At 40.4% G+C, this 24,919-nt stretch overlaps 1 protein-coding gene across 1 annotated transcript; it reads left to right on the top strand.

Annotated features, from left to right (window-relative positions):
* The first annotated feature begins 8,413 nt into the window (after positions 1 to 8,413).
* Positions 8,414 to 24,841, top strand: SERINC1 (serine incorporator 1). The gene is made up of 10 exons (XM_082757242.1): positions 8,414 to 8,561; positions 13,585 to 13,746; positions 14,534 to 14,727; positions 17,584 to 17,663; positions 17,841 to 17,978; positions 19,797 to 19,966; positions 20,094 to 20,184; positions 21,204 to 21,345; positions 21,474 to 21,704; positions 23,245 to 24,841. The coding sequence occupies exons 1-10, from the start codon at positions 8,523 to 8,525 to the stop codon at positions 23,381 to 23,383; spliced, it is 1,386 nt and encodes a 461-aa protein (XP_082613368.1). The 5' UTR covers positions 8,414 to 8,522; the 3' UTR covers positions 23,384 to 24,841.
* Positions 24,842 to 24,919: the final 78 nt, after the last annotated feature.

Here is a 24,919-nt window from a genome sequence, read left to right as displayed (position 1 = left end):
TCATAATTATATTTTCAGGTTAGAGTATTGCCACTCATGACTGGCAAACTATGTTTAGCAAGAACACATAATTGAGGGAAATATCTCTTCATTGCCTTTGAAAATGAAGAGAAGGTCAATGATAGACAACTAGTAACAACTGGTGTATATCAGCATAGCTCCAGTAAAATCCCTGCAGATACAGAACAACCATTGATGATGATGATGATGATAATAATAATAATAATAACCACAGAATCACAGATTTATCTAGGTTGAAAGAGACCTCAAGATCATCGAGTCCAACCTCTGACCTAACACTAACCAGTCCTCCGCTAAACCATAGCATTAAGTTCAACATCTAAACATCTTTTAAATACCTCCAGGGATGGTGACTCCACCACTATCCTGGGCAGCCCATTCCAATGCCTAACAACCCTCTCAGTAAAGAATTTCTTCCTAATACCCAACCTAAAACACCCCTGGTGCAACTTTAGCCCGTTACCCCTCGTCCTGTCACCAGGCACGTGGGAGAATAGTCCAACCCCCACCTCCCTATAGCCTCCTTTAATGTACTTATGAAGAGCGATAAGGTGGCCTCTGAGCCTCCTTTTCTCCAGCCTGAACAAACCCAGCTCCCTCAGCCTCTCCTCGTAGGACTTGTTCTCCAGACCCCTCACCAGCTTCGTCGCCCTTCTCTGGACTCTTTCAAGCACCTCGGTGTCCTTCTTGTAGTGAGGGGCCCAAAACTGAACACAGTACTCGAGGTGCAGCCTCACCAGAGCCTAGTACAGGGGGACAATCACTTCCCTAGCCCTGCTGGCCACACTGTTTCTTATGCAAGCCAGGATGCTGTTGGCCTTCTTGGCCACCTGGGCACACTGCTGACTCATATTCAGCTGACTATCCACCAATACTCCCAGGTCCTTCTCTGCCAGGCAGCTCTCTAACCACTCATCTCCCAGCCCGTAGTTCTGCTTGGGGTTATTGCGCCCCAGGTGCAGGACCCGGCACTTGGCCTTGTTGAACTTCATGCAGTTGACCTCAGCCCATCGGTGCAGCCTGTCCAGATCCTCCTGCAGAGCCTTCCTACCCTCAAGCATCGACACACGCACCTAACTTGGTGTCATCTAATAATGTGAGAAACACTCTGTAGCCAATAACTCAGGCTCAGGCGAGGATCTCAGTGAAGTAGTAATTTATTTGCAATTGCAATGGCAGGCATCCCACAAGCAGGAGTGCACCTACTAGTCACACAGTACTGTTTATATACTTTATTTCTCAATGACAGGGACCCTCCCCTGTTTCCCCATTGACTGGGAAATCCAGGTTCACAACCTATCTGATGCTTCACAGACAATACATTACCTTCAGTTGCTGGCCTGTTAAATTTCTAATTTCTTTTGACTTTTTTACAGTTTCAAGTGGTAATGTTTCTTCACTTATCTGACTTGACTTGACACCATGATTTTCACCTGATTGTTCTAAGGAGTTTGGTTGTCTGCATTTTACAAGGTCTCCTGCTAAGTTTTCTTATCACTTCAAGCATATCTCAATACCACATTCCTTACCTTTAAACAATGTAACTCTGCAAAAACAACATTTTTATTCTCATAATAATAATAATAATAATATCTGAAAAAGTTTCAGCTTTCTGTAACAGTTTGGCTTTTTATATTTAAGTATGTATTTTATGGGTTACTGAAAAAAAATTACTGAAATAATTGACTGCTCCAGACACTGCTGTCCAGAAAAGAGATTAAGCAGATGTTGCCTAGACCACTATCCTCCTCTAGCCTAGGCCTTAACTATGAGGTATAAAAGTCTGAGGCCATTTAGAATTAAATTGTCTCATTTAAGTCTTGCCTATTAATCCTGAGCTAAAAATATCCAAATTTCTTGACTTATTTTTAGATGAGACAGTAGTTACTTGTATTTTTCAAAAGAGATGCAATTAACAAATGTTACTGCTTGAATAATTATATGTGCTGCTTACTATATATAGAAAAATAATCACCTTTTAAATTAAGATTGGGACACATATGTCCATTAAATTCAATGGAGACAGGTGACCCTGTGCCAGTTAAGGTTTTGGCCCAGATGTAGATTTCACTCACAATTTGAGAGGTATTTATAAAAAAAAAAAGGAAAAGAATTTGCCTCCAAATTAGCCATTACTAACAGAAGTAAGTAAAAACCAAATGGATGTGTGCATATAATGTGGAAATAAAAAGTGAGGTGCCAAGAAATTCATCTGAAGTGCTGGTATGGCAGATCATTTCAAGTAATATCTTAATGCAAAAAGGTACATATGTGTACGTGTATTTGTGTATGTGTATATGTACATCAATGTGCAACATGCAGATATGTAAATGAACACATACATATATATATGCACATCTACATGGAAAATGAAAAACAACAAAAACTGCATGTATCCACACCTATTAGGATAATTTATACACACACACATAGGTGGTGACAGCACAGCTTTAAGATCTTTGCTAAGATCATTTTATTAAATCTGCTCAGAGTAAAAGCTGAGGAAACCTTCTAAAGAAAAAAAAAAGTTTCTCAGTGAAATCTCAGTGAAGAGAAGCATGTTACCATCCACTCCCAAGTTACTCCTCAGTTACTCAAGTATCCTGGAGACATCTACTGTTCTCCCAGTTGGCTGTAAGGTGTTTGAAGAGAACCATCAATTCTGGTACTTCACACACAGCTGCACAACAGAGGATGTACCAGTTCCTCAGCACTGTCACTACGGCTGGTGGTTGCTCACTTTCACTAAAAATCATAGACAGTGTTATGGAGCATGGAGGAGCTGGTTTGGTTCCTAACTGAAAGGTCATATTTACTTTCCTGAGCGTAGGGGAAGGAGGAGGACTTGGGCAGAGTACCACTCACTGGCTGAGCACTTCCCAGCAGGGAGAGTGGACAGCATTATGGGGCAGATACAACCTGATGCTGGGGATTTGATGGGGGCAGAACAGTCTGATGCTCCACCAAAGGAGAAGCCATTGTTGCTACTCTGTGAGATATATTTCAAATAAAGCTTCCTGCTGACGGCATCTATTTGCCAAAAACAGCATCTCTTGTGATACATGAAAGATGTGTGTGGGAGCTTTCAGAGCATTTGCTCTCTCTGTTCCTGTTACGATGTTGATTAGTGTTTGTTCATAGGCAGGGAGCAGGGTACCAGAGAAACTGCAGCCTGCCAGCGTGGATTCAGGCAAGCCTCGATCCACTTTGTGCTGCAAGCTGCCTCCAGTGGATTCAGTGAGACCATGTCTCCAGTCACAGAGGCTTGAGAGCAGGGCCAGCCAAGTGTGATGCCCCTTATGTGTCCTTACATCCTCTCAGATAGTTGTTGGAGTTCTCTAGTAGACATGATAGGGTGATTTTGGACAACACAAATGGATCCTGGTCTTCTAAAATCTCACTGACTGACAAAAAAATAATGGGAAAAAAATCATTGATGAATTCCAGAGATTTCTTTAAAATTTTCCCCGAGATGAATAATACAAACACAAAGCTTCCCACCTTTGGACCACCAAGAAAGATGGGAATAGACTAAGTTGTCAATATTGGGTTTTAAGGAAATTGTTGTCGTCACACACTGATGAAAGGCACAATGCTAGCAGCAGTGTACAAGATGCCCATTATTTAAAAACATTGGATCGTATAAATTGAAGGTGTTTTATTACAAATGTTTCTGTCTTTTCCTGTTAAGAAGATAAAGCATTATGTCGAGATGTGGAACTGTCTTGTTATTTTACTTTTGGAGATATTTTTTTCCAAGCAGACAATAGCAGTGACAGAGGTAGAAATTAGCTTTACTCCCTCACTTACAATGCCTGTGATGAGGCTTAGCAGGAATGTTAATAACAGCCCTGACCCAACCTTCATTTTACCTTCTGTTGCCAAGAATGGAATGACAGCAGTTGTCACAATCTGATGATTTTTTGCTCTGTTCTTTGCTTCATGGCAGTTAAAAGTCTTTTTTTAATATATTTTTTTATTTTTATTTTTTACAGTACTGTAAAAAACATTTCAAATTATTCAATGTTTTCTAAAGATTGATTAAATCAATACATATTTATTTAAAAATTATGTTGCTTATCTGCTCAGCACTATATTTTTGAAGATGACAATGTAATTTTATAAAAATATATAGTAATGCTCCACCATTTGAATCCACTACATCATTTAATTTTACCAAAATAAAAGGGGCTTGTTAGAACAACAACAACAAAAGTCATAAGAAGGAAACCAAGAGAAATATTTATTTTGTAGTCCTAGCTGTTTCTTGGAATTAGAATTAGATTTACATCTATTCAAATCCTTAAAAATCATGGCCTCTGAACTCCATTTCACTTCAGATCTCTTTCATATCAGTCTCTGTACAGTCCACCAGAAACAAGAGTTTTATGTTTTTGGATTATGTAAATTCTTTTGTGCTCGAAGTGTCTCTGACAACAGAGATATAAGCCTTTATATCATAATCTGTTATCACAGAAATTATTGTGATATTAAATTTGATTTAAAGGATTGAGGGAAAAAAAAAAAAAAAGGATTTTTATAGATTTCACTTAAATATAGCTTAAAAAGAATGGCACGTAGCGGTGTACACAGATTTATTGTAGGAATAGATGCCTGTAGACTATTTTTCTGTTAACTGTTGAGACAAAAACACCCCCCACCCTTCCATTGCCGATTGCCGTGCACAGCCGTGAGCCGTTTCCACTCTTGTGTTACGCTGCCCTCTAGGGGATGCTCGCCGCACGGGTGTTGCCGTGCCGTAGAACAAAAGGCTGCCCCGTTTTCCTCCTTCAGTTGAGGTCAGAAGGCTTTTTTTTTTTTTTTTTTTTCCTTCTGGAGGTCTTGTTCTCTATACTCCCTTGGCAAAGAACAGGGGAGCAGAGGGGCAGATGCTGTCTGGATGCTGGATGCACTCACCACGTTCAGCATCACAAAGCTTCTGTCTGACCTGTCCTAGATTACACTTGTGCTATTATGCACCCGGGGTCCCTAGATCTCCAGCGCCTTTAACATAAAATTATGTATTTGGGAAAGTCTTGCCTAAAATACGCCTCTTTAGTGTATCTTCTGTATAGCCTGACCTTCCTGTCAGCAGTCTGAGGACAAGAACTAAGCAGACAAAATGGTAACCAACACTTTCCTCCACAGGTTAAAGTGTGTGTGGTCATGGTTGTGATCCCCTCCATAAAGAAGCTCTGAACCCTTTACATAGCTGGTGCTCGCTGAAAGGGTAGATGGAAGTTACTTATCCAGACCATGGGATAGATTGGTGGTCTCTAGTTTGGAAAAGACAAACTCATTTTCCAATATGCATCTGATAGAAACACAGTTTCTAGCAATAAGCTCCCTAACAGAAATGAGAAAAGAGAAAAAAAGTGAAAAGCTACCTTGGTCCTGTTATTTTCTAAACATTTTCAGACAACTACTCAAATAATGGACATCTATGGTTCTCATATGTATACAAGCTCAAGAAGTTCACAGGGAAACAGCAGATCACTTTTGGAAAGCAATCTGAGGCAGATTTCTGTGTGTGAAGGGGTTCTATCCCTCTTCAAACTGAATAAAACTCAAGCACTGCAATGAGTTTTATAAAGTAACTCAATAAAGTGGCTCAAATCTAGCAAAGCTACAAGAGGGTTTTCTAGTGGCAGGTGGACTGACAACAACTAGTTAAAAGAAACTCCAGTACAAAGGAAAGCATTTACCACCATTGCTGAAGGTAAACAAAGTCCTAAGTATTTCCATAGCAGAATATGAACAGCCAAAGCGGAACTTCAAATTCCTGAAGAATAATTTTGAGAAACTGTATCGACACAACCAACATCTCAGAGTATAATTAATAGATGGCAGGCAAGCTGTATTTCACTTGAAAGTGAAATAAAATTTCAGCAGATAAATTCCTGTAGCAGATCTTCTCTCACGTAATTTCTTGGAAAATATGTGATGGAGGAGGAGGACTTGGTTCAGTGAAGTGTACATAATGCTTCAGTATCTTTCCACAGCAGATACTACAAATAAGACAGCAGAAATTATTACCTAATCAGAGAACAATGATGCGATTTAATGTGTTGAAATAAAAGAGATCAGGTTGCTCTGGGTAGAAACAGTCTGTCTTGGCTATCAGAGGTTTTTGTAATGAGAAAGAGTAGACTATGAAGATCACAAGAATACTGAAGCAGTAAATAAAACACATTAATTATTGATTCTGTGTTAGGCTTACATGGCAAGGACTTGGTAGCAGAGGTTCTGCAGGGGTGGCCTCTATGAACAGAGTCCAGAAGCTGCCCCATATCAGATCACAGCCGTCTCCAAAGGGACCTGCTGCTGGCCAGAGCTGAGCCAATAAGTGATGTTATTTGTCCCACTGTGAAAGCAGATTTAAGAAAGGGGGGGAAAAAAAATAAACAACTGCTGCGCAACAGCAGGTGGGAGTGAGGAGTGAGAACCAGCCCTGCAGACCCCAAGATCAGTGCAGCAGGAGGTGCTCCAGGTACCAGAGCAGAAGTTCCCCTGCGGCCTGTGGAGAGGCCCCTGGTGGAGCAGGCTGTCCGACTGCAGCCCATGAGGGAGGATATAGAAGAGGGTGGATGGCAGGAGGTTGATTTTAGCTTGCTTTTAGTTTCTCACTGCTCTAGTCTGCTAGTGATAGGCAATAAATTATAGTCATCTCCCTTTGCTGAGACTGGTTCATGACAGTAACTGATGAGTGATCTTCCTGTCCTTATCTCAACCCTTGAGCCTTTTTTCATTGTATTTTCTCCCCCTGTTCTGTTAAGGAAAGAAAGTAAATGAGCAATTGCGGAGCTGAGCTGCCCATTGTTGTGAAACCATTATAGACACACATTTGGAGACTCCAGAAAAAAAAAAAAATTAAACCTTCCTGAAGGAAAGGGAGGAAAGTACTACCATTCTGAGAGGTTAAAAAGGAACTCAATTCATTAGATGAAGCTAGCCACATTGTTGTCTGTAAGGTGATGTTGGGCCTGCAGGATCTTCTGTCTACTGCGGTAGTACTATGTAGAAGATGAACAAAGCACACTTTACTGGCTCAAAATTGCACACAAACAAAAGTGATCATTAAGGATTACTGTTGTGGCTTTACAGGCCTAGCTGAACAGGCTTTATTTTTATTCCCCATCCCTACCCTTCCGCTGCCCCCCTGGGAGCAGATGTACGGAGGGTATAGCACCTACCTCACCTATAGGACCCAGGCTTGGGCTCTAGTACGAGAAAAAGCAGTGCTTACTGCCTTTGTCTCCCCGTATCTTTTCTCTTCCTTGTTGCACACTACAATTTCACTTCCATTACGCTACTTAATTCAGATAAAGGTCCCATTATATAACAATATATCAATTATATAACAATATATCATCCCATCTAGAAAGATTGTAGGGAAGATGGTTCAGGCCTCACATACACATCGGAGATTATCTGCACCCAAATTCTTGTGTTTGTGCAGGACTAAGAGATATTTAATTGTAATAGGCTAAAGAGAGCCTGGTGGCCACTGGCAAGTAGTCTTCAGTGAAGGAGCAGATGTATCCTAGCTAACAGTCCATTCTGTCCCCCACCATCGAGCGTCTCAATTTAGCAAAATTTTACTCTAGATAAATTTCAAAACCTCTTTTAACTGATTGCTTAGGACAGGAAGGTTGGATTTTATTTCAGTTCAGCATTCAGTGTCCACTAATTCTATGTGCTTACCTTTCAAATTAATAGGTATAACCACTATGTTAATTATTCCCATTCCTTTTTTTTTTATTGCTGGACAACAATCACAATTACCATCAGATCACAAAAGTTCCTTTGCAGTTTTTTCTTTTCACGTTTTATTTTGAAAATACAGCTATCTTTAAAATCAATTATAGATGACAGATTCAGCAATATTCATAAATAACATCAGGCTCAGCATGAAAGACCAGGCTGAGCAGTAGCTCAGCATGAAGCACCTGCCTTGAAGGTAAACGTGTGAGCAGCACGAAAACATTCCTCATAAATCCTTTTCCTTAATCTGTAAGATGAAGCCATGTGTTGTCTACTGCCATAGTATGAGATGAACTGCCATACTGCTTAATTTTAAAATTATTTTTGTTACTTATTAAATAACAGCTTTTCAATATCAAAACACATGGGACAAAGGAGGTGGTCATGTTTTTTTTTTTTTTTTTTTTTTCAGGCTAAAACATATCTTTCATGTTGCCTAATTATTGAAGCGTGCATTTTCTATTCCTTGATCATCCCATTACTGTATAAACCGCTTTTGTTTTGGGGCTGTGAAGCATTATTGTAGGAAACCACTTTTGGTTTTGGGACTGCACCAGCAGCGGGCGGCGAAGACGCCACCACCGCCGGCCCCGCCCCGCCCCGCCCCCGGACGTGACGGCGCCGCCGCCATCCCAGGAGCCGGAAGCTTCGGGCGAGCCGTAAACAGCCCCCGCCGGATCGCGCGGCGGCGCCGCGTCCATCTTGTGCAGCCCCTCCCGGCGCGGCGCGGCGCGGCCATGGGCAGCGTGCTGGGGCTCTGCTCCGTCGCCAGCTGGGTAAGGCGGCCCCCGGGCGCTCCCCTCCCCTCCCCTCGCAGGGCGTCGCCCCGCCGGGCGCCTCCGAGGCTGCGTTAGCGGGTGGGAGGCGTCCAGCCCCCCTCCCTCGGTCCCTAACGGCCGTACCGGCTGTCTGCGCGGGTCGGGCTGGTGCTGGGCTCGGGGGAGCAGCGCGGCCGCGGCGCCCCGCTGCCGGTTCAGGGCTGCTCCTGCCTTGCGGCTTTGTCCGGGCAGCTCCGCCCTCTGTGTCAGCTTTGTCTCGCCGGTGTCTTTCTAAAGCTAGGCCCTGTGTGAATAACTCACAGTCACGCGGGTGGTGAATCCTCAGATATTTGGGATGAAAATGTCAGCGGGACTGTGGAAGCCTGCATTTCCATGCCTAAAATATCGCGTTCGTCGTGCTTAGATAAAATGAAGTTATATCCATTTAAACAGGAGCTCATACAGCCTTTTATAAGGCTGTATAGCCTTTTAGTAGGCAATTATAGTCTACTAAAGCTAGATTCAAGCTCCTATCTCAACAGTATAATACACCAATAGATAAAACTTCATTTTTTCCTAGTAGAATGATATTATTGAGAGTGATGATAACATAACTCCTTAATCTGCTGTGCAAAATTAATAGAAGGACCATAGAGACACTGAGTATGAAGTAAGCTTCCAGGCTGATAGGCGTGTAAATAAGCTACCAGAGTGCTGATGATATCCTGCTAAAGAGATCCTGTCAATGTTCGTTTTGCTTTAATCAACGTTTTAAACACCACTTAATGGATTAAGCTACTTAGGGTTTAATTGCTAGCTGAATATAGATACCTTAACATCTTTAATTGTTGTCAAATACTGGGTGACAGTATAGCTAGTTGTAATGAAAATACTCAAGTTAATGCATGCTGCATTTTCAGGTGCATAAACAGCCTTTCTGGTGACTGACTGGTGTTTGCAGCGCATGATGAATCCCTGTGTACTTGCTTCTGCTTTTGAGTGTTGTTTTCTCTAGAGACAACTAACTGCTTTCAAGTGCTGCTAATGGTCTTTTAAGTAAAATGACTTCTGTAGTCATGTAATCTCGGCTAAATCTGATTTTCTGTGGGTAACTCCCATCCCTTCCTTTAAAGTGTCTAGGCAAAACATTTTTTTTTTCTGATGGCTTTGAAGTGTTGACTTTCATTCCACAGTTAAAACCACAGCTAATCAGCACTTAGAGCCTATGCAGCATAGGAGTCGAGAGTGGATGTGGCCCCTAACGATGTGTCTGTGTAAATAACTCATGGCTCTGAAAGAGGAACCAGCTGTGAGGGGGGAGTGTGTGGGGGAGCCAGATGTGGAGTTTGTGCTGGGGCAGGCTGTGCCATGGCCGGGATCACTGCTCCTCGTCTCTCTAGGAAGGTGGTGCTGCTGGCATTGCTTTGTGGGGCTGTGCTTTGTGTCACACAGAGCTGTGCTGAGTAACCTCGGCATCCAACCTCGTGCCTTTATTTCTTCTCGATTTTTTTTTTTTTTTTTGTGTGTGTGGTGGTACTTCTGGTTATGACTGCACTCTGCTGGACTGTGCTGATCTGGCAGTCTTTAAGAGCAAAGAAGAGCCTGTGAGAGACAGGGGATGGGGAGAAGCCTTAAAGAGCATTGTCATCTCTCCGAAAGGTTTCTGATTGCAGTGGCCTGGATCAGTCAGTCAGTCCTGATGGTTTTACTGGGGCTTGCTTGTATTGCAGTGCTCTCTGAAACAGCTTGTCTGCTGCTTCTAGTGCTTTAATACTCTCTGTCAAAACAAACATCTTGATTGAATTGGTTGCTTTAAGCATATGGGTAGGGATGATGTAGCTAAGACCTAACTAGGCCCAGTAGGGGCTTAGTGTTTGTGCAGACATTGAATGCAGTGCATAATCATTTAGACTTTATCCCAGTAAGAAGATTACATTTGATATCAAAAGCTTATTTGGTGCACATCAGTAGTAGTAACGATTGACTTTCAGTAGACTTATGGGGTTTTCTTTCTCCTGTGTCCTGCAACATTATCTTGTGTGATCCTCCTGTAATTTCCTAGAAAAGGAAGTGATGAGTTTGGCAAGCATGAATTAGCTTGTCTGTCCGGCTGGCTGCTCCTGGAATAGGTGTGTTCTTATTGTGCATCCGTGAACACCACTGAACTGCTTCTTTTCTAAAAAATGTGCAGGAACATATGTTGGTCAGTAGGTTCAAGAGTTGCTGGATGGCAATGGATTTTTGTTATTGTTGCCCTAGCTTCCTTATGAAAATGAGCTAAAAGCTAATTGCAGAGTAGCTCTTTGTCTGCATCTGTGACTAAGCTGAATTTCACCTGAAGTTGAACTTGAGTTGATTTTAAGCTTTGATGTGTGTAATAGTAGCTTGCTGTTTGTGCTGTGGAGTTTTCTGTAGGACCAGAGCTCTGATTTTGGGAGGAAAGAAATTGACGGAGACTGTCCTTATCTCCTATGAACTGCATTCCATGGGCAGGTTCCTTTTTGTTCCCCCTTCTATTTGAAGGCTACTACTCATTAGCAGTGGTTTTGATGATAGTATAATAATATTATTTGATAGTATAATATTGTTTTATAGGAGTGGTGTATATTTATCTTGCTGGAAGAAAGGGACTGTAATGTGGCTTCCCATAGGAGCCAGCTTGTATGAATAGTATCAGTAGGTATCTCTTGCTCAGAGATGTGCATGGTCACAGCCTGTAAGAATAAGCTGTCTGGGGCCACGTGTTTTAAGAGCTGATGTTGCTCAGACTTGTAAAATCAAGCGAGGCACGTTGCTTCAGTTAGGGCACGTGTTTCCCAAAGATCACGCAGTGATCTTTCTTTCAGCTCCTGTGACCCTCTAGAAACATCCAGGTTAGGTGCAATCATCTGTGTTCCTTTTGATACACTCAGAAGGAAGCTGCCTCGATTACCTGGGCACTTAACAAGCAATTAAACACTGGGATAACCCAGAGGAGTTATTTTTATGCCCAAGAGTCCTTGCTCCAACTTCTCCGCAGCAGATAAACCTAGGCTCTGAACCTAGGCTTGTATCCTGCTCTGCTGAATTCAACCTTTTTTCAGCAATATCTTTAAAAATATGAATACTAACAGAATTAGTTCTATAAATTAATGTTTTGAGCAGAAAATAGGAATATCCTTCAGTAGAGAGGTTATTTATTCAGAAGAAGGAAATACCATAAATACATTAGCACTCTAAAAAGTCCTGATGCAGGACTGGGTCATATTTGCCACACATTTCCTGCTTACTAAGCACAAACACCCCTAATGTAGCTGCTGGTAATCAGCATCTTCCTACACTTTGTGTTGCAATGTTATTGAATAGAGGAGGAGGAGGAGGTCAAAAAGAGTGCACTGGAATAGTTACACTGAAAATCTGCTTAAATTCGCTTATTTTTTTAGCAAAGTGATTTTAATTGTGATGTTTGTTAATTTAAAAATGATTGTGTACCATAGTGGAGTGAAAATTCCCGGCTCTTGTGTCCTTAAGAAAGAGCACAGGGAGGAATATAAGGCCATCATTTAAAAGCCCCGGGCTGTGGGTGCAGCATGCGGGTCTGGTTGAACCTGTCAGAAGAGAAGATGGGTCCCTTTTCCCCAGGGCCTCTCAGGAGCATCCTGACAGTCTTCCTGCTGGCCCCGGGGCCTTGCTGGTGGTGCCAGGCTGCCGGTGCCCTGTTTGCCGAGTGACTCAACTTGTAGGAACTCTGGCAGATGCCTGCACCCTGGATGGTTGACTCGCACTGGTCATGAGGCCCTGTTGCTATTCCTGTTCTCCCGTGTTTGGGTGGCTTTTATTGCCAGACAGAGGTGTACCTGAGCTTGTGCTGGGAGAGCAGCGAGGTTTGCAGCAGTGTGGGGGCTGTGTGGGTTGCAGGTTCGCTTGTAGTTCATTCACATGGAGCAGCAGTCCCTTAATAGACCTGGTGGCAACTGTAGCAGGGGATGCATTTGATTCTCACATTGGTAGATTTTACTGAAACTGGATAATACGTGGTCTCCAAAACCTTAGCTATTAACCAGTCAATGGAATTTCCCATTTTTTTTCCTAAAATTTATTTGTAAACAATAAAAAAATGCATTTTGATTGAATCTTCCCTCTTCTGGCTTATGTGTAGTTGTGGGCACTTGCATTTCTTTTGCTCCCTCAGTTGTCATGCAGCAAGTGACAGAGAATTGGGAAGGGGTGAGGTACAGGTGCTTTCAGTGAATCTGCTCCCTTCTTCCCACAGCTTTCTGATAAAGAAAAGATTTCACTGAATGCAAGTTACTTTTGTCCTCAGTTGACCCTCCTAGTACCTACAACTGTAGAACATTCCTATCCAGATCTTGCTGTTGATAATTGGTTGAGCTGATAATGCATGCTTTGCTTTATTTGTGCTCTTTGTAACTGTACCGTTGCCAGCTAACAGAGATTTACATGATACCTAAGTGTGAGTGGCTGTTAAAAACACAATAAATTACAGCCTTGGCTTTAGGCTGTTTTACCTGCTGTCTGTGATGCATGACTCTGCCCCAGCAGGGACTGCAGCCCAGCTCCAGTAGGTGCTGAAGGCACACCTAGTCTTGCACTCAGACTCTTTTTTTCTGTGGGATATGTTTCATCTCTGCAGCTGTGGATGGGAGGATGTAGTCGATAAACAAAAGTAATCCTTGAATCTTAATTAGATGAAATAAAATATAAAAACCAGAACAAACAAGCCAGAAACAAGTCTTCCATTCCTTTGAATGGATAAGTGATTACTTTTGATGAGGCAGTAACTGTACTGTACAGTGGTACATTAGGAACCACTGCCAAGGCTGTTAGGAGGCTCTGTAACGTGTTGCAGCCACTCAGTCTATGCTGGAGATGAGATGCATAGCATGAGTCATTTTCCATCTAACTTCTGGGGATCCACACAGCCTGACTGTGACCAAGGAATGCAAAGTTTTCTTAAAAAAAAAAAAAAAAAAAAAAAAAAAAAAAAAAAAAAAAAAAAACAAAACAAAAAACATGTTTTTACCTTCTGTGTCTCTGTCAGATACCATGTTTGTGTGGAAGTGCCCCGTGTCTGCTGTGCCGATGCTGCCCCAGTGGAAACAACTCCACCATCACAAGGCTGATTTATGCGTTCTTCTTACTCATCGGCGTGAGCGTTGCCTGCGTGATGTTAATACCAGGAATGGAAGAGCAGCTGAAAAAGGTCGGGTTACTTCTTTGCTAATGTGTTTGGTAGAACAAATGTCACAGATAATTGTAAATGATATCCTGAAAGCATGGGTTTAATTTGGGAATACAATATTTTGCTGCCACCTGTGCTTCACAATCATTATTACTTTGATTATAGATCAAGTAAATGATGAACTCTTGGGAGCGTCACTGCATAGATGAAAAGCACTATTTAGAAATAAAATTGTATCTTTTCTTTAATAACTTGAATAAGAAAGAAAAGTCTTTCCTCAAACAGGAAATTGTAATTAATATTTGTAGAGGTTTAAATTGTTGATTATTGAGATGCTTGTGTTTTTGGCACTTAATTGATTTTCTTTGATGTTAATAAGAGTATAAAAGAGTAGAAGAACCACAGACTAACATTGTCTTCTAGTTTTCATTGTGCTGTAATAGTAAAAATTTTAAGTCTGCAAATGTGTAGCAAATATATTTTTCACTAAGGACAGTAGGATATTTTTCACACAGGGAAGTTGGAAGTGCTTAGACGATTTTTACAGTTTTAGTTATACAAAGTTATATCTACTTTTGATAGCAACTTCTGTTAGGCAAGCTTTTGTTCTTCCTTTTAGTTCTTAATTCAGTGCATTTAATATTCTGGTTTAGACTTTAACTATACAACCCTGCAATATCACTTTCTGCAAAGTTTGTAGTTGTGTGAAGTTACAATATTAATGAAATGTATATTAACAAAATGATAATGTATATTTACTCACAGGATACCTTTTACAGATCACTGATGTATCTTGTGTTTATCACAGATTCCTGGATTTTGTGATGGAGGAATTGGAACAGCCATTCCTGGTGTGCACGGCCATGTGAATTGTGATGTGTTAGTTGGTTACAAAGCAGTGTACCGTGTGTGCTTTGGTATGGCCATGTTCTTTCTTCTCTTCTCCTTACTGATGATCAAAGTGAAGAGCAGCAATGACCCAAGAGCAGCTGTGCACAATGGGTAAGATACAGAAATGAGAAGTGAGGTTGGTGGTTGTGTGTGTGATGCAGCTACTGTGAAAACTAAGTCTGCAGTAAAGCATGCTGTTCCACAAACAAAGAATTCTGGAAAGTGAGAGGAGTATTGTTGCAGTAGAGGGCAATCAAAGTTAGAGTTCTTAGAACAGGTTAATTTTTGTAAAAGAAAATGATACACATGGTGTTGAGGCTCTGAAAACTAACTATGACAGGTGGTAATCTGTCCAGATGTTTCCCAAAATTAGTTTCTGCTTTTCTTTTGTCAAAGAAAACAAAATTTAAAAATGAAAAATGGCAACAGGTTTCATTCTACTGAGTTTTTTTTTTTTCATAAGTAGTAAGTTTAAAAATCCTCATTTGTCCTCTAGGAGTTGCATTCTGTCGAACTTTGATGTTTATTGAGCTTCTCGATATATGTAGATATGTAACATCTCGTATGAAGATAATAGTGGAATTTCAGCTTGCAGGTTGACTCAAGTGATACTCTTTTTCCAAGGTCAACTACTGTAGTGTAACTTCTTAAATCTGTAGAGGGAAAGAAAATAATTAGGACTGAACATAATATTGCTTTAGTTCTTTTCTTTGTTTAGATCTGAAGAAAAAAATCTGGATATGGTATTGTTAATATGCATTAGCAATAGGGACTCAGTTCAGCTTCTTTTTTTCTCCGCTTACTTTGTTCATGAGAGTATCCTCTAAATATTTCCAGTACTACCATAGGTAACTGTCTGAAAACGTACTTGTTAAAAGCAAAAAGGAAATGGATCAAGTATGTTCTGTTATAAACGCTTTAAGTTGTTGAGTGTGTGAGGTGTTTTTTAACAATAAAAACATTTTACGTGGTATGAAATCTTCTTACCAAAGACCACTTCTCAAGTGTTTGGGATCTTCTTGTAACACTTACCTGGAGCTTCAGTGCAAATTTCAGTACTTGGTATACAACCTACAGCAATTTACTCTTAGCCAATCTAGTGTCAAGAGTAGGATAAAAGGAAAAATGATACTCTTTGACAGCTACCAGTAAAATATTTAATGATGTTAACTTCTAATACCTCTGTAACAGGTAGTTGCTTCAATAATATGCTTTACAGGTAGCCTTATGAAACAGTGGGTTTTGATTTTGAAATCGTACGTATCTTCGGTAATAGTTTGTAACGTAATCTTTGTGTCAGTCATTTGAAATATTCAGAATATTAAGGTTTCCCATGCATTACATACTTCTTCACACTTGTAAGTCAAACGCGGTTGATTTGATCCAGTGTCAGTGTTCACTTCCTTTGTATTTGTAACAGCAGGCTTCTTATCTCAGGGTAGCAAAAATAATAGGGGGGAAAAAAACAGTTAAAATAGTTATAATGTATTCAGAGGATTATTGCTAACTTGTACAGAATACATGGCAGCTGTAGGTGTTATTTCAGAGAAGTTGTCTTTTCAGCTGTCATGCAAGCTGTATGTGGATAAAGCATTAAAATCCTTTTAAAAGATCTGGAATTAGAGAATAATTACACAAAATTGAAACGGTTCTTATTTCTATACCTGATAATGACATTTGCTTAAAAAACCACATGTGGTTTCAATAACTAGTTTTTGTGGGTAGTGGTTTGGGGTTAGGGTTTTGGTGGTGTTTTTTTTGGTGGGTTTTGGGGGTAATTTTTTAAATTTATTATACAATATTTTTCCAATGTTAATTCAACTTTAATATTGGGTTTGATCACTTTATATCACAGTGAATTCATTTTTCCCATATTCTGTACTTCTTTCATCTTACATAGTTCTTTTCCACGCAATTGAAATTCTCTCAAGAGATCTTATCCGAAGATGTCTAATCTCATCTTTGGGCTGTTCTGATCGGGGATGGTGACTGAAGTATGGAAAAAGATGGGAAGGGTTAGAAAACTTGAAGACCATGCAGCTGTTTGACATTGTGAGGGTGTGGTACATGTCTTTGTGCTATATTGAGTTTTGAAGTACATGTAGTTGGTATTGTGCCCATATTAGGAGCTGTGTCATTCTGATCAGGAAGTCTTTACCATCTTATAGTTATGTTGGGGGTAATTTTTCAATTTGAAGTTCCCTATGCAGGGTATTTGAACAGTCTTCATTTGGTATGTGTATGGCGAATCATTGGAAAATACTAAAAGACTTCCCTGTCTCATATGAAAGAGACAACTGAACTGTTTATCCAGGAGCACATGTGTTTTATTGGAAAAAGTGCAATGCTGCTGGTTTTGAACAAGGGCTTTCAATTTACTTGTTTGCTTTCTGTCAAGGATAAATCCTTTGTTTTTGTTGCTGTGATAAATCCTTATCAGGTGTCAGCCTAAAGTCTAAAGTTATATGGGAAAAATCAAGGTTTTTATACATCTGTGTAAGAATCGATTTGAGACTGGTAGGGAATTCGAGCATAAGCTTTTTCTCATTGTAGGCACCAACCAAATCCATCTCCCTTTTTAGTTTTAATATTAACAAGTAAAGGCTTTTCTATTTTTTTCTTTTGTGCCTATGACTTAGGTATACATGGAGTTCAATAACCTCATTACTCTAGCTAAAAAACTTTGGGGATAAAAAAAAAAAGCTCACAACTATGTACCATCCTGGCTTTGTACATCAGGGAGATATTTATGGGAAATAAGTATTGAACACTATGAGTCTAGCATGGTTTAAGCATCGTTTTCTGGAGGGGGGAAAAAGATTTTTATCTTGAAATATCTGAGTTAAGGAATGAATTAAAAAAACAAGCCTGCTATGAATACATTTTGTGTTGTCTGAGTCTTTGTGAAGCAAATCATATTTCAGTAGTTGCCTGACTTCCTTTTTTTTTTTTTTTTTTTCCTTTTAGATTCTGGTTCTTTAAATTTGCAACAGCACTTGCTATTAGTGTTGGAGCCTTCTTCATCCCAGAGGGACCTTTTACTACTGGTAAGAGAATATTGCCTTCTACTGGATCACGGTGGATCGTGCTGGTTTTAAAAGTAAATTAAGTGTGTGCTGATAGCTTTTTTTTTCCAGTAGCTGCATAACTATAGACCTTTTCTGTGTTTGAGACAGGGCAGTAAATTATAAATGGCTCTAAACTGGTTTTATTTCTCTTTATAGTGTGGTTTTATGTAGGTATGGCTGGAGCATTCTGCTTTATTCTTATTCAGCTGGTATTGCTTATTGACTTTGCCCACTCCTGGAATGAATCTTGGGTTGAAAAAATGGAGGAAGGAAACTCAAGATGCTGGTATGCAGGTATTGTATTACAACTGAAAAATAAATTAATTTCACTGTAAACTATGTTGAATACATCATTCACCACGATAGCGTATTTTACAAGAGTGTGGAAGGTCTACTTTGAGCATAAATACCATTTTTTCAGAAGGTATAGTTCAGCTCAGTTGTCAAGCTGTCCTTTTGGTACCAAGTTAAAAATGGAGAGAGAGGGTGGAGGGTAGGGAGTGGGAGAAGAGCATCTATGGCTGACTAATAAGATCTAATCTCTAGACACGTGGCATCAATTTATGATAGCAGAGAAGTGGCTATTGCTGTGTGTGTGTTTCTTCCACCCAGTCATAGGCTTTGTTACCCCTTAGCACCAATTAAAAATAAACTAGTCTACTACTGTTCATATTAGGCGTAAGTTCAGTATGTTTGTCTGTCATTCCTCTAAGATACTGTGGTGGTTTCGACTTGATGGCCAGCTAAACTCCACCACAACCACTTTTTCATTCAATTTCCTCAAAGGAACGGGGAGATCATTTGCCAATTACTGTCATGGACAAAACAGACTCAGCTTGGGGAGATGAATAGAATTTCTTGCCTATCACTGCCTATCACAGACAAGAGCAGTGAGAACTAAAAGCACCTTTGCCTCTTCTGTGTCCTCCTCCCAAGCAGCGCAGGAGAATGAGGGCTGCAGTCAGTCCCTAACACTTTGTCTCTGCCGCTCCTTCATGGTCACTCTCTGCCCCTGCTGCCCATGGGGTCCCTCCGACAGGATGCTGTCCTTCCCCACCTGCGCCTGCTGGAGCTTTCCACAGGCAGCAGCTCTTCGAGAACTGCTCCAACACTGCTCAGTACCATGGGGTCCATCTCCCACGAGCAAACTGCTCCAGCATGGGTCCCCCACGGGTGGGTGGCAGCTCCCCCCAGATGCCCTGCTCCTGCGTGGGCTCCTCTCCATGGGCTGCAGCTCTGGCCTGGGGCCTGCTCCTGTGGGGGCTCTCTATGGGCTGCAGCCTCCTCCAGGCCACATCCACCTGCTCCACGTGGGCTCCTTCATGGGCTGCAGGGGGACAGCCTGCTCCACCAGGGGCCTCTCCTGCAGTTGTGCAGCAGTTTTTTTTTTCCCCCCTTTTCTTCAATCTCCTCTCCCAGAGGCCCACCCAGTGTTGCTCCATGGCTCAGCTGTGGCCAGCAGCAGGTCTCTTTTGAAGCTGTCTCTGCTCTGACATGGGGCAATTTCTGGACTGCGCACAGAGGCCACCCCTGCAGCCCCCCCGATACCAAAATCTTACTATGTAAACCCAGTGTGGGCATACACTGAGTGAACAATTGAGATAGTGAAGGAAAGTACAAGTCATTTCACTGGAGAAGTATGTTAATTTTTAATAAAGCAGTTTCAGGTGTGATGATTTAGTCCTTTCCAAAGAAAGCTCAACCTGTCCTTGTGCAGTGGCTGCTTTGGTTTATTCTTTCTTATTCTTAATAAGATGGAATTTGGAAATAGGTTTTGTATTTCTTTCTATTTGAGTAGTAGTTCTTCATTTTGTTTTTTTAAAGCCTTTATCCAAAGTATATGTAGTAGAACTATATTCCTTCATTCTTTGTGGTCTTGTTTGCTCTTAGAGCACTGGGAAATGAAATACGGCTTTGGGCCTCACTTTTTTTTTTTTTTTTTTAACATCTATTTCATTTCAGGAATCTTATATCATTTACATTTCAGAGCCCAGAGCTGCTCTCCAATTCTGTCTTTGTATAAAATACTCAAAACATGATCATCATTCAATATTATTTCAGTTTTACTAGTTTATTATTAATCATTTCAACTCTTTTTGTTTCTCTTCACAGCTCTGCTGTCAGCTACGGCTGTCAATTATCTGCTGTCACTAGTAGCTATTGTCTTGTTTTATGTTTATTACACTCATCCAGAAGGCTGTTCTGAAAACAAGACATTCATCAGTGTTAATATGTTGCTGTGTATCGGTGCTTCTGTAATGTCAATTCTGCCAAAGATTCAGGTATGGCTTTAATTCTGTTCTCTCTTATTTTTCTGTATTATTTTTTCAGTATTAGAAACCTATTATGCAATCATGTGTGAGACCTTTTAATTGCTTAACTTTGCTGTTTCGTGACTACTTCATACAGGAATCTCAGCCAAGGTCTGGTTTGCTGCAGTCTTCTGTGATCACAATTTATACCATGTATTTGACTTGGTCAGCCATGACCAATGAACCAGGTAAGTGTAGCAGCAGTACATGGCTTTTCGGGTGCCAGGTTAGCAGTAAACTGTATTTTCACCTATTTGTGAAGCAGTATTGGAATGAGGTGTTATAATGTATGCAAGTTAGAGGCAGGCATAGTTTGTGGTTTCTCCCACAGCCCCAACTTTCTGTAATAAAACTGAAAAAACAGTTCTTCCAAAGATCACGTTTTTCACTTGCTCTTATGTTTATTGTATAGAAGAATTTCAGCGTGCTGTTGGCAAGGTTGCAGTAGGCTAAATTGGGTACAAGGCTCATCTCAGTACTAAGTTTGAAACTTCTTGCCTGGTGACAGAGATTCTACTGATTGTATTTTTTCCTAATGGAAGATTTCTTATCTTGTCTGAAAACAACTGAACATCTCTGTAAAAATAAATAAATCAGTAATTCTATTGATGTATATAAACCCCCAAATACTGATTTTGGGGCTTTTAATTGCCTCTGGCATTGAAATGGCCCTTTAATCTTAATTGCGGACAATATCTTACGCTTCTGTGTAACAACGTTGGCGTGAGTCAGTGTAACTACTGAAGTATTACAGGGAAATAAGATCATCTGATACTTTCTGCTGTTTCTTCCATATTATCTGTGGATGCTGAGAGCTGTAGCATTCTCTTCTAACTCTTTGAGATGATTCTGATACCCAATCTATAGACTATGTAGTTGTCAAACTTGGTTTCTAGCAGTGGAATTTCTTACATTTAATATGCAGAGCACCTTTACTTTGTTGAATCTAATTATGAGATGCAACAGTAAAGCACTTGATACATAGAGCAGATAAAAGATTTAAAACTTGTACAAGAGTTTTATGTAACATACTGTCATTTGTCTGCTTTAGAGATTCTATAGGCTACAATTACAGGTGGAGCTTTTATCATCCAGGACTTTGGTCACAAAGTTTCTTTGTATTACTCTGCATTCACTGTAGAAATAAAACAAGAACAGAACAAATATTTAAACGTGTATGTAAGTTCTGAAGTAATTTCCTTCACAGATAGGCGCTGTAACCCAAGTTTGCTGAGCATCATTGGTTACAATACCACCACCATTCCAACCCAAGGTCAAGTAGTGCAGTGGTGGGATGCACAAGGAATTGTAGGACTGATTTTGTTTTTGCTGTGTGTCCTCTATTCAAGGTAAGTTTGCTTTAAAAAAAAATAATCCTATTAGCTTGTATTACTATAGCTTGTATAATTTCTGTTTGTTAGATACTAAATTGTATTCACTTGGGTAACAGTATTGCATCCTTTCCTGTCAAATACAGCATCCGAACATCCAATAACAGCCAAGTTAACAAGCTGATGCTGACCAGTGATGAATCAACTCTGATTGAGGATGGAATGCCCAGGAATGATGGCTCCCTTGATGATGGAGAGGATGTGCACCGAGCCATAGATAATGAAAGGGATGGAGTTACTTACAGTTACTCCTTCTTTCATTTCATGCTTTTCCTCGCTTCACTGTATATCATGATGACACTTACCAACTGGTACAGGTATCTACACTTGATAATACAGTATGCTAATACTCTGCATACAAGAAGCTACATTTAGCTGATCAATGGCTCACAACTGGTGTGCTGTGAGGAATGTGGGCTCTGACTGGGACTTCTTGAGGGAAGTTTGCTGTTTGATCCATATTAAATTAATTGTATTTAAAAATTGCAGTAGTCAACCTCTCTCACAAGCACCAATTGTCTTTTCTAAAGTAATTCTCATGATTCACTGGACTGCTAAAATATGTCCTGTTGAAGTGAACAGGATTAAGTTTTATAACAGCTAAAAATAACAAGGACAGACCAGGTGTTTACTGGCAGAGCTAGAAAAAAGAGGAAGGACATGGTAATTGCCAGCAGGTTGAGGGAGGTGTTCCTTCCCACCTAGTCAGCACTGGTGAAACCATGCTTGGAATGTTGGGTCCATCTCTGGTCTCCCCAGTACAAGAGAGACCTGGATGTAACGGATAGAGTCCTACAAAGATGATGAAGGTACTGGAGCATCTCCTGTGAGGAGAGGCTGAGAGAGTTGGGACTGTTCATCTTGGAGAACAGACTCAGGTGGAACTTCATCTATGTGTATAAATACCTCAAGGGAGGGTGCAAAGAGGACAGTCAGACTCTTCCACTGGTGTCTGGTGACAGGACAAAAGGCAATGGACACAAACTGGAACACAAGAGCCTGTCTGAACATCAGTAATGCTTTTTTCGCTGTGAGGGTTACCAGGGACACTAGCACAGATTGCCCAAGAAAGGTTGTGAAGTGTCCCTCCTTGGTGATACACAAAAGCCACCTTGATATGGTACTGAGCAACCTGCTCTAGATGTCTCTGCTTGAGGAGGGAGGTTGGAGCATATGACCTCCAGAGGTCCTTTCTAACATCATCTGTTCTAAGGTGGGCTCTGTAGTGGAAGCAAACTAAGTTGCCTGCTTGCTGAAACATACACCCAATAAAAGTACTCCTAGATGTGAATTCAGTGTGTTATTTGGGTAGTCTTTCTGCTATGTACACTTGCTAATACACAAACAGATGTGTAACAGCTTGAGCAGATGTTACTCAGAATTCAAAACAAAAATTAAAGGTCTCTAATAATTTGTTAATGAACTCTTTGTACCAAAGTAACAGAACTATAAAGGTTTTCTTTTAGAGTAACTCTTAATATAGTTATGTTCTGGATTTGATTTGTGGCCCTTCTTGGGCCAATATTATAAGAATATTATTAAGTTTCAGGGGTTGTCTTTGCACAATGTAAATTGCATTACTAGTATATGTAAATACTGTCCAATTCCTCTTGCCACAGATTTGCATAATTTTTTTCTGCTTCTTGTCAGATTCTCTTATTAAGTACATTCTGAGCATCTGTTGCTTTCCAATCTCCTATGACATCAACTTACAAATGGCATTTTCATACAGATTGGTGTGAACTGACTGGAAGAAGGGTAGAAGAGGTGTTCTTTGAAAATGTTGAAGAGTAGCTTACTATACTACTACGTCATATTAAAACAGAAAAGCAAACTTCTATTTTCTTTCTTTCACAGTCCGGATTCTTCTTATGAGACAATGACCAGCAAATGGCCGTCTGTCTGGGTGAAGATATCTTCCAGCTGGATCGGCATTGTGTTGTACGTGTGGACTCTGGTTGCTCCGCTGGTTCTCACAAATCGTGACTTTGACTAAGCAAGCATTGCATTAGCTTCATCGTGTCTTTGAAACAAACAGTATTCCAGGTTATAGTGTAGCTGTAAATATGTGCGCACACGTACTATCCATGTAGTATATCCTGCTTTATTCTGCATGATCACTTCGAATCGTGTATTTTCGTCATTTCACCAAACGACTTTTTCTAACTGAGCTTAGTGACAATTGCTACGATGATGGTTTTCTTAGGATTGCCCTAGTTCTAGTGTGTTGGAAGCATTAGATAGATCAAAGCCTTGGGGAAGCAGGTCTTTTTCCCCACTCCTCAATTGCGTTAGTTTTAGAGAAAAAATGTGCAAGTGTTAATTAGATAAACAAAACTATTAGATCAAGCTTTGCAAGAAAAGGGGGGGGGCTGCCTTTGATAATCCGCGTTGCCTTGAATCCAAAGTAAGTCTTGAGTAAGAATTGTTAGACTCAAAATTGCAAGTTAGAGCTTATGGGACACGTTGCATCATGTTGGCAATAAAAGCCTGACCTTTTCTTGTAAAGGCAGCAGTACCTTTAGCACAAATATGAATTGGGGAAACTTGCACCTGAAGGTTGTGGAGAGGCTAATATCTTCCTGGGAATGATTGGATCCATTGCAGACATAAGGATGGACAGACTGGGGGAAGGAAACATCCTGGTAGCAGATGCTCAGATGCATGTTTTTAAGGCACCTGTTTACAATACGCATCTACACATTTTTAAAAAGTAGTTTAAACTGAATAGCTGTGCTGTAACTTATTGCTGTTGTGTGTGCCATCTTCTTTCTTGGCTAAGTTACAATCGGAGGGTTTGCAGGGAGTCGAACGATGAAAACTGTAGGCCCTTCAGAGGAATTTCTGTGGTATAGTGATTAAAATAGAAGCAGAGGAAAAGGAGCACTGCAATGGCAGTAACTAGCGGAGGCTTGCATTAAATGAGACTTCGACAGAAGTGTTTCTTAATATGTTTGGGGCTCTAAATTTTGATCTCTTCTAATGTATTGTGTTTTTTTTTGTTTTGCTGTCCATTGCTGGAGATGGACTTGAGCCTACAAAGTAGTTCTAGACAAAAGGTAAAACATTAGATGTTTGATTAAAATACTATTATTGTGCAGTTATGAAATCTTAAATGCTTTTGTGCTTGCTGCTTTGTAATTGAAGTACGTAAGCTGCATTATTTATATATTTCTGTTACTTGCTACAAGCTGAGATTTGAGCAGTCTGATTGGGGGTTACCCTAAAGCCTTTAGCAGATGTCACAATTACCTGTTACTGTGGTGTTTATACAGTTACTTCCTGTTGCTAATTCTTCTCTAAGCTTTTATTTTAAATTTACTCCCAGACACTGACACTTATTGCAGAAATGACATGTCAGTCAAGTTTGAGATGGTAATGAAAGGATTAGTAAGGCTTGTAGTAATTTGGAATATGTGGTTACCTTATTAATAAATAAATTTGGATGAAACTGTGTAATGACTTCTCATGTCTCATTGCTGAACATGTGGATGGTATACAGTTTTGCATTATATTCTAATCTTATGTTCTG

This window comes from Aythya marila, assembly GCF_965140915.1.
Source record: "Aythya marila genome assembly, chromosome: 3".
Lineage (NCBI taxonomy): Eukaryota > Metazoa > Chordata > Aves > Anseriformes > Anatidae > Aythya > Aythya marila.
The sequence above is the reverse complement of the archived record's forward strand: the minus strand, read 5'-3'. Positions and strand labels throughout refer to the sequence as shown.